This window comes from Indicator indicator, chromosome 20 (genome assembly GCF_027791375.1).
Source record: "Indicator indicator isolate 239-I01 chromosome 20, UM_Iind_1.1, whole genome shotgun sequence".
Classification (NCBI taxonomy): domain Eukaryota; kingdom Metazoa; phylum Chordata; class Aves; order Piciformes; family Indicatoridae; genus Indicator; species Indicator indicator.
The window spans coordinates 11,301,259-11,319,551 of NC_072029.1; the positions used below are offsets into that span (position 1 = coordinate 11,301,259).

Sequence of the window (18,293 nt, forward strand, 5' to 3'; positions counted from 1 at the left end):
TTTCATATAAAGAATTTCTAAACAGCAAAACAAAACAACAACAAAAAAAAATAGGTAATACTGAGTGCAAAACAGCCAGTGGTATACTTTGCATTGGTTTGAAACACAAGTTGCCAGCTACTATAATTACATGTTCTATACACTGTACTACAAAAGTCATCCATCTTTTAGAAAGCTTTGGGGTTTTTTCTCTTTTCTTTTCTTTTCTTTTCTTTTCTTTTCTTTTCTTTTCTTTTCTTTTCTTTTCTTTTCTTTTCTTTTCTTTTCTTTTCTTTTCTTTTCTTTTCTTTTCTTTTCTTTTCTTTTCTCTTTTCTTTTCTCTTTTCTTCTTTCTAGGTGGCAAGTAGGTATTTAATCTGAGTAAATTCAAACTCTGGAGGTCAGAAATCATTTCACAATCAGTCTTCGCTACCATTCTCTCACATGCCCTTCCCCCCCACGCAGTGCAGCAGCACTTTCTACTTATGGCCAAAAATCCCTTAAGTTAAACAAAGTTCAGACTGTAGATACTTAGGAGTTTAGCTTATAAATTCACGTTCTTTTTTTTTTCTTTTCTTTTTTTTAACAAACAACAGAAAAAAACCCACTTCACTAATCTCTCACATTTACACTTACACCAAAGAGAAAGCTCAAAAGCCTCACTTCATGTATTTCATCATCCCTGCCTGGAGACTGAAACAGGGTTCAGAAAAAAACTCTTTGCCAACAGTAGGTATTAAGTCTTAACTCTACAAAGCCAGATGGTTCCAATGTAGAAGTCAGTTTTCTGTGGTCTCTCAAACAGTTTCAGATAACACATAGCTAACTCCTAGTGGCAGTGTGGTAAAGGCATTATCAGCACACCATGAACACCACAAAAGGAGGCAATTTCCAAGCATCAGAGAACAAAACACAAACAAAAAGCACCCAGAAAGAAAAAAAAAAAAAAAGAAAAAAAAAGAAGAAAAATCAGTGAAACATTCTTAGCCGAGCAGAAATCTTCTCTATTCTCCTCTTCGTTCATCTCACACCTTTTCAACTTTGGTGGGATCATACGTATCTGAAAGATAAACAAACAAACAAATAAACAGAACAAACAAACCCAAGAAAACACTATTACTACTGCATTGTGAAATCTCCTCAACAGTGCTAGCTGTGGAAATGAGATTTTTCTCCCCCCCTAGTTTTTATTAAAAAAAAAAAAAAACAAAAACAAAAACAAAACCAAAAACAAACCAAAAACTAATGCTGGGGTTACAGCCTTAAAGCTACATGCTGCATTCTTGACCCCAATTCTGTATTTACAGCAGTGTAATTCCTGAACAACGTGGATCGAATGCACAGAGAGAGAATTTCAGAAGCCTTGGGTAGGTAGGAGGGAGCACACAGAATGCTAAATGATTACATCTACTCTTCAGATGCTTTGGCAGGAAGAGGAAGACCTAAGATTTGCCCTCCCTTGTACTGAATACTAAGGACAAGTAAATGCTTGTCTGGGTGTTTAAGGCTGGCTGAAGAAGCGATGATGCTATCCAGTCATCAGGGTCTTTTCACTCAATAGTAAATCCTTGGTTTCAGATGAATTCAGCAGAACAGAGGACAGCACAGCTGTGCTGCACCACTGTGGTTAGGCTGTCTCGCCTCACGATGTGAACGTCGTTCACTGAAGCACTGAACTGGCTTACTAACACTGGTCTTCATTTTCAGTCTCCTTGGCAGTTCACAGACAGACAACACTTCCTTTTCTTTTCCTGAATCACCAAGGAGACTCCTCTATCAGATATTTTTACTGGGTTTGTCCCAGCATTGGCTATGGAATGATCAGATACCAGCCTCTTCCTCCACCCTTGTGACTCTGGGAATTATTTCAATGAAAGGGCTCAGCCTTGCAAGATCTGCCCGCCCTGTGCCATCATTCACAGACTGACAGATTGCCTTGGGTTGGAAGGGACCCTCAAAGGGCATCTGTTCAATCCCCTGCAGTCACCAGGGACACCAACTAGATCAGGCTGACTAGGACCACATTGAGTCAGATCTTTAATGTCTCCAAGGATTTAATCCCTGGGAGCTTGTTCCAGTATTTCACCACTTTCACTGTAAATAAGTTCTTCCTTATGTCCAACCTAGCTCTCTCCTGCTCCAGTTTCAAACCACTGCCCCTTGTCCTACCACTACAAGCCCTTCTAAACAGTCCTTCTCCAGCCTTCTTGTAAGTTCCTTTCACATACTGAAATACAGCTCTAAGGTCTCCCTCGATCATGTACACATTTGACTTACTCTAGGTTGCATGGGATGCATGGTCACAGTGTGGAGGAACCACGGCCACCTAAGGAGGTGTCTATAGGCACACAGGGGTCTGGATAAACCACCACTGCAGCCCCTGATACCCTGTGCTGCTTGCTGCTCTTATGCAACCTGGGTATCTGCACTAACCTTAAACGTCCCTCCCACAGGCTGTACTCCCACAGCACTCACATTGGAACAGTTGAGCATGAAAATGCTTGCACACATAAATATCACACTTTGCAGTAAAACATTCATCCTCAGGACATTTATGATGATGATGTAAGTGAATGTCTTCATTCAAACAAGAATAAAAATCCTCAGAGGGAAATGTTTATTCCTGTGTGCAAGTGCCCATCTGCAGCATCCAGACTCATATTGAGTGGGGACACAGCTAGGAAAGAACTGAGGAATTTGGCCCCAGTGGTTGGATTCCTGGTGCAGGATCCTTTACTGCTTCTCTTGCTCACTCCCCTCAAAGTTGCAAGGCCATCCAAGAAAGGAGTCTGTGCCAGCAACACCTATCCTTTAAGAACTGCTTATCATCATTCAGCCTCTTCTGGTATTTCTCAACTTAAAGAAGAGACACCACATGAATGCAAAAAAAAAAAAAAAAAGGAAAATCAAGAGGAAAAAAGTTTTTGAGGGCTGGTGCACTCCAGGATAACACCACATCTTTCCAAGCCTAATGCACTGATGGTGTGGGAAGATGCCTCTAAAGCAGTAACATTTTTTCAATTGTAAATAATTTGCCATCTAGAACACTTGCTAGAACATACCTTGGTTGAGGTTTACCTAAGAATAAAAAGAGATTTACATTTCAGAAGCCTGATTTTCCTACAGCCAGACACATTGGCACTGAGAGAACTCCCCACAAAACTGCAGGTGCTCATTGTTTCAGGGAGTGGTAGGGTGGGGGGGGGGGGGGGGACAGAAAATCAGGCCACAAGACACAGAGCGTCTGCATGGCTCAGTTTATTCCCTGACAGCTTCCCCACACCCTTAGCACCTAAACCAAGGACACAAAGGGGACAGTCTACGAGGTTCTGTGGGGGGACAAGCACTGGAGTTCTAGCATTGATACAGAAATGCTTATTCACCATTTGATTAAGCTCATTTGAAATGTTCTCTACAGAAACAAAGCCAGATCAGCAGCCTCATGGAAGCCATCCTCAAGCAGCAAAGGAGAGAAGACATCCAGTGCATTTGGGAACGTTTGGAGATGTTCCTCTAATGGCAGTATTTGCATAGCAAGATCAGCTTCTGGCCCTGAGTTTTGGCAGAGCTCTTCCCCTGGGAGATGACTGTTCCTCTGCCAGGCTGCATTATACATGTGCAAACCTGCTTCTGCTAAGGGCTCTGCGACAGGCCCAGACTAACATCACCCAACCTTGCATCAAACAGAATGGCCTTCAGCAGCAGTTACTTTTCCACAGAAAACAAAACAAAACAACAAAAACAAACAAACAAATAAAACCCCCAATGGTTTTTCAGGATTCTCCTTTTGGTTTTCAATGGTACCAGTGAGCCCATCTGGAAGTTGATGTGAGAAGTAACACAGGAAGACCCAACATCAGGGCTTTCTACAAATACGAGTCTTCAGTCCTGCCCCATTAAGGTAAGGTGAAGATCTTGTGGCCATCAGATCAAGGGAGGTTCTCCTCCCCCTCTACTCAGTCCTGGTCAGACCTCACCTGGAATACTGTGTCCAGTTTGGGTTCCCCAGTTCAAGAGGGACAAGGACCTGCTGGAGAAAGTCCAACAGAGAGCTACCAGGGTGATTGAGGGACTGGAGCATATGCCCTACAAGGATAGGCTGAGAGACCTGGGGCTTTTTAGTTTGGAGAAGAAAAGACTGAGAGGGGATTTAATAAATGTTTATAAATATCTGAGGGCTGAATATCAAGAGGGAGGGGACAGGCTCTTCTCCACTGCACCCTGTGATGGGACAAGGAGTAATGGATATAAGCTGCAGCACAGGAGGTTCCACCTCAGCATGATGAGGAACTTCTTCACTGCGAGGATCACAGAGCACTGGAACAGGCTGTCCAGAGAGGTTGTGGAGTTGCCTTCTCTAGAGACTTTCAAGACCCATCTGGATGTGTTCCTGTGAGACCTGTGCTAGATTCTATGGTCCTGCTCTGGCAGGGGGGTTGATCTTCGATGGTCCCTTCCAATCCCTAACATCCTATGATCCTATGATCAACAAATGAGGATCTTTGGATGGGAAGGAGCCCATGGAGGAGATGCTTTCTCACCCAGTGTGAGTGTATGCTACCCTGGTGGGACTGGATGTGTGCAGCAGGAAGAGACATCCATGCTCTCCAGACAAAGGGAGGGCTTTACATCTGCTGCAATGGGAACACACTGCAGAATACAAGCCTGGCATTGTCAGCAAGAGGGATAAATTTAGACCTAATTTACTGCAGCATAACTCTCCAATAAAACACACACAATCTGTTTTGATACATCCCTGAAGTCATGTCACCACAACAGTTATTTTCTTCACTCCAGCAGAAACCCCAAGGGAGGAAAGCACATGAAATGCATGTGGGGCATCCTAGACCTGATGGGTATGAGAAAGCTGAATTAGCTTGTTTGGAAAATCTGCTCTAGAGAAATACAGTTCAGAGCAGAAAGAGACACAGAGCTGTAAGATACAGAAAAATACATAAAGGGAAAGGCTGCAAGGCTGCAGGAGTCAATAGTTAGAACTGATACAAATATTTCTCTTCAGCTGGAAAGACATAAATCTACTTTGAAGTATGCTCCATTTAATTTCAGTCCCTCTGTACTGGAAAGCTGTTAACAAATTTATATTGATGAGGCTTAATGAGTAACCTGTGCAGATTTCAAGGTAGAGTGTCAGCAGTTACAGACAGAGGATGGGAAAAGGCAGAAGATTAGTATTAAGTTAACAACTTTCACACCATGCATTGGCTCACTCCTATTAATTTAGTAGACTTAGGTGGCCTGGGAGAATTATTCCTTTACAGAGATCTATGACAACAACTGATTTTTCAGTTGCTCAGCACAATGTCATATGAAAACTGGTTTGGAGATAGAACAGCCCACGTTACTTTGGTGACACATATGGACAGCACAAGTTCATATGCTCTTGAGAGCTGAGGAACACCACAAAAAAAAAAAAAAAAAAGGTGTTCACTGAAAAAGTCAGCTTGCCTTCTGACCTAAGGATAACAGTTATTCTTCACAGCTGATCTGGAAAATATTCATGAGAGAGACAGAGAGAATCTTCCAGGCCTCTTAGTGCAGCCATTTCCCAGAGGCTTCACAGAACATCAGATTTATATTTTTAGTTCCTTTTGAACTCTGATATAGTATATGTCTACTTAAGTGTTAGAGAGGGGGGAAATGGGTATTCAAGGAGAGGCTATGATTAAGTCACTACATGTTCCCAAACACTGGCACTAGAGTGTCTATCTTTGAGCTCTGGTGTTTGAAGCTGGCCATTCCTGAAACAATTAGAGCCAGATAAGACCTCAGGGAGCGCTCCAGGCTCTGTGAATGACTTTCAGTATCACAAGTAAGTTTTACAGTAAGGTTTCCAAAACTGGGATCAGGGAATGCTCATGTTATCTCTTCCACAAGGAGAGCAAAGAGGGTGGCAACCAGACAGGGGTAGTACCACCCACAGCCTGTTACTATTTGAGCAGCATTATGTAGGCATAAGCAAACCAACCATGCCCATTACATAAGGAAACAGGATCCATTTGGGGTCTCCCAGGATAGGTTCTTACCTAATGAAAAATCTCTGTCGATCTTCTTCTTGTCCATTCCACCTAAATATCCATTTTCACTGAGAGATATAACACGCTTGGAAACAGCCCCTGAGCTTCCCAGTTTGCTTCCTCTCTCCTCTTGTACCCTTGACAACTTCTCCTCGTCCACCTCCTCTCCCGAGTCTGCACTTTTAATGCTCAGCCGCCTCATCCGGGACACGGAGTCGACCTCCTTCATTCGCACCAAGCGATCCATGGCAGTCCGGCTGGGTGGAGACGTCAGCTTGCCTTGCAGTGTCTCTATCACTTTCGAGGTGCTTCTCACTCTCTTTTCTGAGTGCTGATACACAGCTGACTTGCAAACCAAGTTTTGGTTCTCACCTTGGCTGGGATTCACAGGCTGTTCAAGAACTTGCTCAGTTACCAGTGTTTTCGTGCTGGCTTCCTGGTGAGTGCTCTGGCATTCACCAGGGTGTGAAGCTCGGCCTCCCACTCTGACAAAAAGAGCACTCTCTGTCCAGCCACACTTCCGTCTGCCTTCATACGAATCCTCTTTTTTACCTTCTTTGTCACTTACTGTGCTTCCCACTGATGACTGGGAGTCCCGGGTGCCATTTGCAGGGGTAGTGCCTGGGTGGCATCCAACCTGATCATCTGGTAGGAGAGACTCCACTGCTATATCTATACCTAAAATTCTTGCAGCTCTTGCCTGCAATGACTCATTCACTGGGATTTCCATGGCATTTGCGTTTGAAAAGTGATCAGGGTTGTTAGCACCAGGTCCTGGGACTACATCAAGTCCCACTGACCTCAAATCTGGCTCAGAGTGCCCTTGGTTCCTCTTGGTTGGTGACAAGTGTGCTTCTGAGCCTCTCTCTAATACCTTATCATTTGTGGGAGTTACACCTTTGCTCAGTTTAACAAACCCCAGGTAATTTTGGTCTTCACTCATCTCTTGCAAGACAAGCTTATTGAAAGGATTACTGTGACACAAACCGTTTGGGCTACTGGACAAAACTGTCTCAAGAGGGCCCACATCAACTGGATGTTTGCTTGTTCTGCTCTTGGCTTCCCCTGTCCTCATTTCTGTTATCAGACTTCCATCTGCTGGCTCGACTCCTTCACTGCTCCCGCTTGGCTGCGAGGAGCCTCGAGAGCCAACGCAGCCTGGCTCGCCACCATACTCCTTTCCCATGCTCCAACTTTCAGACTTACTTTTAACTCTTCCTGACTTAAATACAGGCACCTCTGGCACAAGCATTTCCAACTTCCCACTGTGTTTTGGCTCCTGGTTTGATTTCTCATTTCTGGATGCCCTCCTCTGCATAAGGGCACCTGCCAGTGGAGAAGCTGCAGCACTTTCCAAGTCTTCTTCACTGCTCGTACTCTCCTCCTGCTCTTGCAGCTCCTTGTTAAAACTTTCTAGCTCACTTATTGCATCCCAGGGACGGCGACTTACAGGCTTCAATAGGAACTGCCCAAACAGCTCCTTCCTTTTGCAGGGAGTGCCTGCTTCTCCCTTAACTACATCTCCCTTGGAAAGGTCAGTTTCCCTCTCCTGGGCAGGCATGGGCTGGCTCTGGTGGGGTTTTGGGGAGGGGGACTGAAGAACCGAGGTGGCAGTCCTGGAAAATGCACTGTTGCTAGACTGGCTGAGGTACATCTGACCCTTCATGCCATAAGTGCTCTGTCTGCAGCTTCCCTCATCAGAAGGTAACTCTGTCTGTTTTGACCCCGTCGTGGATGCTGTACATCCCAGGAGCTTTGGAGACAGCAGTTTGTTACTATTAGGCTGCCCAGGCTTTGTACCATGGAAAAATTGTGGGCTTTTAGGTTCTTCAGCAAAATTAGTCTGTGTCTGCTGGTCTTTGTACTGATCACCTGGCCAGGAGCCAGAGTATTTGAGCTCCCTGTGTTTTGTAGGCTGAATAAATCTGAGGTCATTCATTTGTTTGAACTCCTCTGGTCTCCACAGCTCTTGTTTTTGTAACTCATTTTTATTGGTCATGCTTCCTGTGAGCGCTTGTAACTCCAAGTCCGTTGAAGACATACTTAAGAGACTTTGTTCTTGCAAAGCTCCATTGTTGTTATCAAACCCATTCTTATCAGGGCTCTGGGTTATGTTGTTGTTCCTATCTGTATCTGGCAGATTGGATTCTGATTTAACTGGGATAGAGACCAAACAAAATATAGTTTCATTCATTTTTTTCTTTGAACTCTTTTTGCTCTGCATCCCAGTTCCAGGTTCAAACTTTTTGACTTTTGTAACAGTCTCACAGGTGCTGTCCATATGTGAATTTCTTACAGAGAGTTTGCCTTTTGTGTACTCTGTGCTGGCTTCATTATAGGGGCTGTGATTAGTTGTGCTACTGTCTCTTTGGTCTGGCAAGGCACAGTTTTCCTGATCTCGGATGGATGGTGCCAACCATCTGTTGCTATGGGTGGAGCTGTCAGAAGTTCTTTCTCCCTTTGCAGAACTGGACGAATTTGATGCATCCAAAAAGGCACTGTTGTACTGTACTTCAAGATTTCTCTCTTGCAAAGCACCAGAAGTGGGACTCCGTGCATTTTCAGTGTGCTTAGCATTGTCCTGCAGACCTTCCAGTGGTGCGATTTTAATATGTCGTATCCGAGGGTCATCAAAGGGAATATACTGAACAGAACACAGGTAGTCAGCAGGGCGCCTTGCATGGCTTTGCTTCCCATGAGGAAGGTGGTTGTCTTTGCAGGGGTCACCCCCTGCTTCAAAAGTACTTACAGCTGGTCGTTGGCAGGGGATAACCCGCTCTGCAGGACCCTGCAGATCGCTGCTGGCATACGTGTTGGTGTTAGGCACTTCACTGAGAGGGTGTGGGGTCACGCTGTGGTGAGGTGGGGATTTGTAAGAAGGAGGAGGTACATAGACCGGTGGCTCCAAACCAGAGTCTTGAATGCAAGCATCTTGCCTTGGCTCATTAACTTTGGCTAAGTAGGAGACGGGTTCATCCTTCTGGTAGTGGTCCTGGAAGCCTGCCGTTTCTGCAGGTGCCCTGCTCTGCCGCTGCAGTTCATAGGCTGGGGGCTTGAGAGGTTTCCCATACTTGGGTTTCACCAGGGGAAGGAAATGGCTTCCTGTTTCATGGTGCTTGGCTGGTTCCACACTCAGCCTGCTTGGGGGATAGGAGGGGGTTTTAGTTACGCTGAGTGAGTTGTTACTGTTGGTCAGGGAGGGCATTTCCACGCACCTCATGCTCTCGGGTGAAAGGACCCTTGGCAGTGACTGCGATTTCCCCTTGTTGTGGGTGCTCAGTACATTGTCTCCCAGGGTCAGAGAATACAGCTCTTGAAGCAGTTTCTCCCTGTCACCCTCAGACATTTGCCTCCCTACCTTTTTCGGCTGGTTCCAGCTTTCCATTGCCAGACTTTGCCATTTGCAGTCATTGGGCACTTCACAGTTCTCCTGCAAGCCACTTCTTCTAACATACCCTGTGCCCATCCCCACCTTCAGATGACTCTCTTTGGGGTGCCGAGGTGTCCCCGGGGCTGCAGACAAGCCTTTCATTTCCACACCAGCTTTCTGGGAATAGCCCAGGAGTACACTGAAGTCCTGCCCTCGTCTTCTCCAGTAGGCGAGCTCTTTATCAGTCCTGGGCTGGGCAGACCATACTAATTGGGGCCTGTCATAAACCCTGCAAAAGAAACACAGTGTCACAGGCAGCTTGCACAGCTTTTTACCTTCTCTTATGGGTAAGGCCATTAGCAAGTTAAATGCTGAGTTAGCCCAATGGGGTTTGTATACTCTATTTGCACCCAGATGACTTCATGACTTTAATGAGAAGATTTAAAAGTCAGTCACTAGCATGAGTAAAGGAAGGGACTGATGCTCTGCTGGCATGTTGTTAGCTATGCAAAGCTGTTAGAAAGAGAAACGAATGCACACAGTTACCTGCTGTGCAAACACGCACAGCCCTCCTTGATGGACACCAGGAAATCAGAAACATTTGTCTTGAACTTATTTCTGCACTCTGCTGCATCAAAACCTATAGATGTCAAGGAGACTACTGTGGGATGCAAGTTTAATAGGAATCCAAAAGATCAGAGGTAGGGAGAACAGGCAGAGGGCTGTTTCATAAGGTGGATTCCATAAGAAACATGATTTGTACCCTAATATGAGATCTGAAATGAAACGTGTCATTTCCAGCATTTTTTCTTGTCCATCTTCCCAAGGGAACAAATCTTCAAAGTGCTTTGGATGAAAAGGATACATGCCCCAACAATGGGGATGCACCAGATCAGTCCTGATTAAAATGGAACCGATATTTAAAACATAAACTACTTCAAAAGAAGTATAAAATTCTTAAATTAAAGAGGGATTAACTCCAGCAACGTATTACTGAACTATGAAAAGACATTAGACATTTTATTGTGGATTTGAAACTCAGAAGGACAGATTTACATGAACAGAATAGGTCCTTTGTTCTGAACAGAGTGTAAACCGTATTCTGTATTACTGCTGAACAAAATTGGCACTCTCCTATATAAATAATTAATCTTACACTTGAACTGTGTTCTGCTATTCTTGTACCTAAGGTGTCCAACGATATAACTGCCTTTACACTATGTGGCTGCCACCAGCATAAGACTGGAAAGAAAAATCAAAATTGACAGAAATAGGACAAGTATGTGGAGAGGACCCAAGAATTTCTTTCTCTTTTCTCCACCCCAAGGTATATAAACAGTGTCATCTGGCTCTTTTTTACTAAAAAACAATGATATATTTAAATGGTAGTTTGTGAAAACAGAATGTAATTCAAAATCTGGAACGAAAATGAAGCAATCCAGATCCACAGCAATTTTCTTGGCATGTATTAACTTCATCCTATGACTATAAAAGTTTAGGGGCATCTTGTTCATATTAATACAACCAGATTAAGATTCAACATCTGACCAAAATGTTGTGCAGAAAGTAAAGTTTCATTGCTGAACTCCAGGAAGTAGGAGACGTCTTTATTATTCAGTGAGCTATAACAGGACACCTCTACACTGGAAAGCTGATTGCAGTAACATTGAACATTTCCATGCCTCTCTGCATGTGGAAGCATGCATCTGAACAAACATTGCCTTCTCCTGAGATTATTCAATCTACCTTTTCATCTCATCCCCATGCTGCTATAGCATCATTTGTACCTGCCTTTACAAAATGAGATGAGAAATTTGGTCAAGCAGTCGTGAGGAGGGAAGGGACAATTGCTCTTTCTGTTTGATTTTCTCCATGATCATAAAAAGGGTCTCCAGAAATCACAGGAAGTGTGAATCACAGAAGTCACAGATTCCAAGATCAGAAGAGACTGTTATGATTATTTAGTTTGACATCTTGCTCAATGAAGGCCAGCAGACTTGCCCAAAATGACTCCTGCTTCACTGGTAGCATGTCTTTTAGAAAAGCATCTAAAAGTCTTTACATCTCCAGAGATGTTGTTGCAAAGCTTAAATCACCTTTAAAAAAAAAATCACAGCAACAACAAAAAAACAACAAACATCCAAAGTAAACTCAAATTCTTATCAACCCAAATATAAAATCCCTGGGGGAAGGAGGTATGGTAGACAATAATATTGAGATTTGCAACAATTTAAAATAACAGCATGGAAATTGAATGGGCTGCTTAAAGGGTTTAATAGGAAACCAGGAATAGGTAAGGAAGCATAATTTGACTCTTTCCTAGGAAACCACTAAAAAAAAGAAGAGTTTTGGTTGGTTTGCCTTTTTAAAAACAAACAAACCCCAAGCTCAGCTATTCAGTAAAAATAAATCAGTCCTAAGTTAGGACAGCTTCAGTTACAGAAAGGATGTCCCTCCATTTATTAAAAGCTGTTTTGAAGATTAAGTTTATTTTTTAAAGATTAAGAGATTAATAACTAGGCTGTAGTAATGAACTTTGGAACATGCTAGAAATGGTCATGTAACCTGTACTATGTCAGCATTGCAATGAGAGTGTAGAAATAACATTTAAAAGGAGATATTCAGAGCATTTTAAACCTGATCTTTTCTATGATCTAGTCACAAGGTGGAAAATATTAGTGCCTCCATCTTATATAGGTTACACAGACAGCCTGTATCCTGGGCTCCATAAATTTCTGGAGAGATGGCACTACACTGGCACAGTGGGAAGGGGTTGCTCCACAGTCTCCTCAAGGGACCCTCCAGCTTAGCTCCAGACTGAAGGCTCCTCTGCCCCCAAGGATGGAGAGCAGCTCCTGCACACCTGCACGCAGCAGGCACAGCAAGAGGCAGCAGGCAGCGGAGCAGCACAGCACAACCACCCTGCTCGTGGCCTTCTTCCAGGATACATAACACTTTGGGGTCTTGCAGTCAGTGAAGTGGTGGAAAGGGCTGTCCAAGAACCATCCCGAGTTCAGAAGGCTTCACTACAGCCTTAGCAATGCTGCATCTCTGTCTGGCAAACGCCAATCATGCTGCAGTATTTGCATTCACGACATACTATCAATGAAGAGATCTCAGAGTCCCTCACAGCAGCAGCAGCAACAGCAAGTCTCTGACTGTGCCACTGCATGGTCCTGTCTCACTCCCCACGCTCAGGGACTGACACACCCGGACACAGCAGCCTCACAGCACTTCACAGCTGGGAGGGTGCCAAGGATGGAGCAGTCCTGTGGGACCAACTGGGAAGATTTAAGTGCTAGGGACAGAGCAGTGCCAGGGGACCAAGGAGGTAGATTTTAACACTAAGAACTCTTTTCTAACAGGCCAGCTCCTAACAAATACCACATTTGCTGTCATAAAGTGCTCCATATTGATTCTATACAAAATGAATTGAATGCAAATTGGTTTTTAAAACAACCACTACTGCTAGCGCTTTATGGATTTTAGGCTGTTTGCAAGAAATGAGGTCAGCTGTCCACCCAGCACTGGCTGCACAACCTCATTCCACTGAGCTGCCACTCACAGCAATGAGTTGAAGCTGCCCAGTTTCTCTAAGAACCAACAGGACCTCACACGATGCACATAATGAGACCAGCAGTGCAAGAGTGTGGCACAAGCATCAAAGTCAAAACCCTGCAGAATGAGGCTATCTAAGGTGTTTCCGACCCTGTTCTTGGCTGCCAGCATGCAAGTGGTAGGCGTTAGGCACCCAGTAGCTCAGAGTGGGTGAGCCACAGGCACCAGGACAGATTTTGTGCCAATGAGGAGGAACTGTTAAGAAATTTCCAGGATTTGGCAGCAAGAAGGAAAAATTTTCAGAGGACTGTTCTGTATACTAACAGCTTCTGTTCTATTTTGGGATCCTATCCTCACATACACTCTTCTAAGCCCCAAAACTGGGAAACACCAGAACACTTTTCTAATTTCTCCTGGAAGGTGACCTCATTAGCGATAACTATTTATCTCTAAATTCTCTAGCAACCAACATAGTTCCTCCCACACAAACAGCTAAGCAAAGTGCCTCTTCTCTCCACTCAGAAGAGAAGCAGAAGGGAGTTCTCCTTCTGTGAACCCTCTCATCTTTACCCACAGGGTCAGCTTTCCCATTTTCTTGTCCTTGTCTCCTCTTCCAAACCTCTACTGTGCAGTCTCCTAATGCTCAGTTAAGCAAGGACAGCCAGGACAGCCCTACCACCATCTGTTCCCCCACGCTTTGCCTGAAGAACAACAGGATGGAGCAAAACATCACTTCGCCACTCTGCCAGGGCATCACTCCCCCCCTTGCAAGCAGCAGCAGTGGGTGGTGTGATGTGCCCACATGCAGTTGCTATGAAGCTTCTCTCTTCCTCCTCAGTGAGGGTTGATCAGCAGAACAACCCTAATGAGCGGAGAGAACAGTATTGTCCCCTGCCATCATGAAAGACCCTGAGCCCTGCAAACCTATCTGCAAAGGCAGCAAAGAGGTGGGCAATGTCACTCTCTTCTGTGGTGTTTGCAAGGTGATTAACTCTTCCACACCAGTGATCTGAGCAAGACTGTGGTAACAATTCCCTGTCCAAGCAGCCTAAACCATGCTCTGAATTGCCATGGGGCTGGTAGTTGGGACACACATTGCCTCTTCTGGCCCTCTCCTGCTACTGTGAAGGCAGTGTCAGAAAACCACTGCAGGAAGCCTGCAATGCCCAAAGAGCAGTGTCTTCATGCTGGACCTTGCTGGGTGGTTGTCTACTCCTCAGGCCCAAATGGTTCCCAAGCCTTTGCCATGTGTAGTTCTTTCCCTGCCCAAGAACCAGAAAACTATTTGTCATAATGGTCCAGAAACCAGAGAAATTAAAATCCCTGGTGGAGTTCACTATGGCCCACCTTTAACAAGCCAAAACACCCTGAAGTGGGCCATCACGAAGATCTTCTCTTCAGTTTTACAACAGCTCACACTGGAAATGGGAGCCTAATGCCTTGGATGCTTCTCCAGGGCAGGGGAGCAGGTCCATGGAGGAACTACCACCCTGGAGCTCAACAACCAAAACAGGCTGAAGTGTGGCCAGCTTTCCCAGATCTGGCCTGGAGAGCTCACACCCCTTCCTGTACCACCAGGGCAGCAGCAGTGTCACGTTGGGCACCCAAGGGACTCTGCACACACAGGGACAGCTGACGCAAAGATTTTCACTTGTTCATAGCTGATAGTGCCTTCTAAGAGCTCCCAACAGGCTCACTGGGAATCAGCTTGCTGTAACAATAACAGTAAAAAAAGATTTCTATTTTTATGAAAGTATGACAAAGCCATTTCCAGGGCTGTGTTCCCTGTTTAATCTGGAAAAGACACTTTTAAAAACCAGGATGTAATGCTTAACTCCGCTGCATTTTGAGATGTTAGAAAGAGACATTTAACTGTCAGACAGCATTATTTTGTATGTAGGCAGCACCAGCAGTTAAAGATACCTTGGCCACATCAAAGATATGGGTCAGACATGCAAGCCCCTGCAGATTCACCTTGAGAAGCAGGCAGCAGGGAATCAGTAGTCCTGCCACACCACCAGGCTCTGCCTGACAGGACGTGGGAGCAGCAGCAGCTCTGCAGTAGCTTCCAGCCTTGCACAGCCATACCTTTCTCATACCAGATTTTCTCCACAATGTAAACACAGCTCCAAGGCCAAGTGCCACCTTCTTTGGCACTCCTGCATGTTCACTTTCCCAGCTTCAAAACCTTTTTCCCCCTTTCATTCTTTTTCAGTATGTTTCCTCACTTTATTGCTGTCTAATTTACTTCACCCAAAACACAATATGAAGGCTCTTCCTTATTACCTTTAAATCTGTGTCCTCTCCTTCCTTCTCCAGAAGGGATGGCTCCACCTCAGGACCTTCAGCGCATCTGGGACTTGCTGCCCTAGGATTGCGTTACAGGGCACACATCTCTTCCTGCCCATTATCCTAGCTGGCAGCCAGGAGCCATTCCCGCACCAGGCCAACAGGCTGGCAATGGGAAGAGATATGAAAGGCAAAGAGCAGCCGAGCCCAGCAGACACGTGTTACTGAAGATCTCTCTGTAAGAGGACAACCTCCTAAAGCAGCAGCGTTCTGCCATGCTTTCAGTTTCAGGCCCTCTGGTCAGGAGGAAGGGGCTTTTCCTCGTAAACCATCGTCACACTTGGGCTAGCTTCCAGTCCTGCTCTAGCCCCCCTCCCTTTGTTCATCTGCAGCACCCAAATAGCCACAGAACAATGGCCGAGCAGCGGTGTGTACACAAATCTCTTCCTGCCCGGCCGGCCCCGGTCCCAGCGCACGTACTCGTGAGGCACAGCCACACAGGCACCTTTGGTGGAGTGACCACAAGAGCTTCTGCTGCCTTGGAGCTGTTCTAAAAAGAAATGCACAGGCACCTTCTCATGTTCACCCTAACAAAAAAAAAAAAAAAAAAGAAAAGCCTTAAAAAAAGCAAGAAAGTCCTCAAGGCATGTAGGAACAGCCACCAAGAGCTGCACATGGCTGAATCTACAGCAAAACCCATGTGGCAGAAGGAGCTGGGTTCAGTTTTTTAAAAGTGAAGAAAAGGAAGAACTTTTGTCCCTTCTTTTTCACTGTACTTGGACTGAGGTTTTTCTAAGTCCATCAGAAAGACCTTTCTGATACAGACCACACTTGGCCACCTCACTTTACTCCAGTATTCCCAAAGCCCAAGGGCAGAAGCCCAAACCAGAAGGTGAATGGATGTGCCACTGCTTCAAGGTGTGGACTTGCAGTGCATGGAAATGGTCACTGTTATGGGAGCAGGAAGATGGTGTCACAGGTTAGGGTCATGCTTAGTTTTCTGTCAGTACCAAAAGGAATAGAAAGCAAAGCCATGGCATGATGCTGAAACTTACCCCCCTTCTGAAGTATGAAAAGTGGACAAACCCTGATGGTCATGGTGGTAACCAGGACCTGAATGCCTCCCTTGGCTCCCATGGCTGCTTTCAGTGCTGCTCGAGTTGGTTTTCACCAGAGGTTTCTTGCTGTAAGCCCCAGCTCTCAACTCTGCCTCAAACCCACTCAGCGTTCTCTGAGCAGATCTGCTCCCCATGATTTCTCGCCGGTACCCATCATATCTGTTCTCATATGAAACAGGGGTTTTTTTTGACAATTTGTATCCATGAGAAATCAGGAGGTCTTCAACACTGAACATGTTGTGCTGGTTTCACTCACAGCCGTGCCATCAGAAAGCTCTTTCCAGCAGGACCCATCACTGAAAAACAGAACCAAAAACAAACAGAAGGCTGCTTTAAACACAGAAAGATAGTTTTGATCAGCTGCTAAAAATCTCATCCCCTGGCCTCAGTCTTCTATCTTCGTAATAAAATAGATGAAGCAAAGTGCATGCAGATGCTGATGAATCATGTGCTGACCTTCCCCAGACCATACACCTCCACGCACTCAGCCAAGCAGCAGATGCTGCGCTGCTGCTGACTCAGTCTGTTTCACTGAAGAACTCACTGGTGATTGCGGCTTTCAGATTTCACTGAGTGATCTCCAAAAAAAAAAAAAATCTTTGCACCGGAGGTAAGCCCAAAATTGGAGTCAGGCATTTCCTTAAAAGCAGTTTTTCTCCAGCCGTGGAGAGGTGTGCTCTGTATTACGTTTGAAGTTGCTGCAGGAGGAGGGGGTGGATCACAGGGCAACGTGCCTCTCCCTACAGCTCTGCATAGTCCAATTAAGAAAAAATGTTCACATGAACAAGGACAAAATATGCATGAGCACAAAAATGAATTATGTAACCACATGAAAAACGCAGGTAATATTATGCAATACCCCAGCTAAACAGTGTTTTTTTTACAGATTACTTTCTTTTTTTGGCCTGTTCAGCCTGCTGGAAATCAGTCATTCTCAGGTAGAATTGTACAAAACCTAAGATTTAAAGAACACCCTATTTCTGCTTCCACTGTGTAAAATACCTGGAATCAACCTGGGATGCTGTGTCTATTTTGTCCCAATGATTTCCAAGATATGGGACAGTCTAGATTTTCCTTCCCAGTGACAGCCCTCAACTCTGCACTGACTGGAGCAAAGACCAGAACTGAATCAGTTGGCTGGAAACAACCTCTCTTGTCTAAATCACTCTCACAGCTTATTATGGCAATTTCTCATTCCTCCAATACTCATTCCTCCAGAGTTTTAAAAGGAGTGGAAGGTAATCACCAATTCTCTAAGTTGTGCACAACAATGGACCCATTCTGATACGTTCCTCCTTGCTTACACTGTGTCACCAGAAGAAAGAAATAAAGAAAAGTGGATAAAGAAGTGAAACACACAGAAATAGATTCATTACGTAAAACATAAAACACTCCAGACAATTTTCGCTGCATGAAGAGTTCATTTGACACGCCTGGTGAGTACTGTGTGTCCTTAGCAGTAGCAGGTCTAGTTGAGGGACAGAAGCCCAGCATTGGCAGCTGCTCAAAAGGAGATCATCTTTACAAAGCCCACAACAAACAAGTGTGGTTTATACACTCTTCCAGGGCGAGAAAAAAAGGAGAACTCTGTTTACTCAAGATGGAGCGACAAGTGAGATGGCTGCTGTGTGTGTATTAGTACTAAATCTCTCAGGCTGCGTACACCTAGACGTTGATGGGTTGGCTAACAATATAAACCAGTTTCTGCAGTGCAGTACTCCATGCATATGGCCACTTCTTGCCTCTCCAGTGCCCCATCCATTCACTACTCTACAGGCTGTGGAGCCAGTCCGGCCAGCTGCTCTGGGCCAGTCTGGTGTGCAGCTCCCAGGCACACGGAGACCCTCCAGCTGCCTCTGTTCTCCACTGCCCACAACAGCCATGGCATTCACCCAAGGACAGCCCACAGGGTGGAAAAACATGCACAATTCTTACGCAGAGCCA

General features: G+C 45.1%; 1 protein-coding gene across 3 annotated transcripts in view; it reads right to left on the minus strand.

Moving 5' to 3' along the window:
- Positions 1-319: 319 nt before the first annotated feature.
- The window catches only part of JCAD (junctional cadherin 5 associated), a 28,834-nt gene continuing 10,860 nt past the window's right edge, over positions 320-18,293 (minus strand). Inside the window, exons 2-5 of one of the 3 annotated variants that reach the window (XM_054390049.1) lie at positions 16,287-16,645; positions 6,487-9,673; positions 6,024-6,450; positions 320-1,039 (exon numbers count right to left, since the gene is read on the minus strand). In XM_054390049.1, the coding sequence (XP_054246024.1) occupies positions 1,005-1,039; positions 6,024-6,450; positions 6,487-9,673; positions 16,287-16,585 (3,948 nt within the window). In that variant the 5' untranslated portion in view covers positions 16,586-16,645 and the 3' untranslated portion in view covers positions 320-1,004. Of the gene's footprint in view, positions 1,040-5,973; positions 9,674-16,286; positions 16,646-16,805; positions 16,843-18,293 lie in introns of those variants that run through there. The other 2 variants (XM_054390048.1, XM_054390047.1) reach the window with 2 other exon arrangements.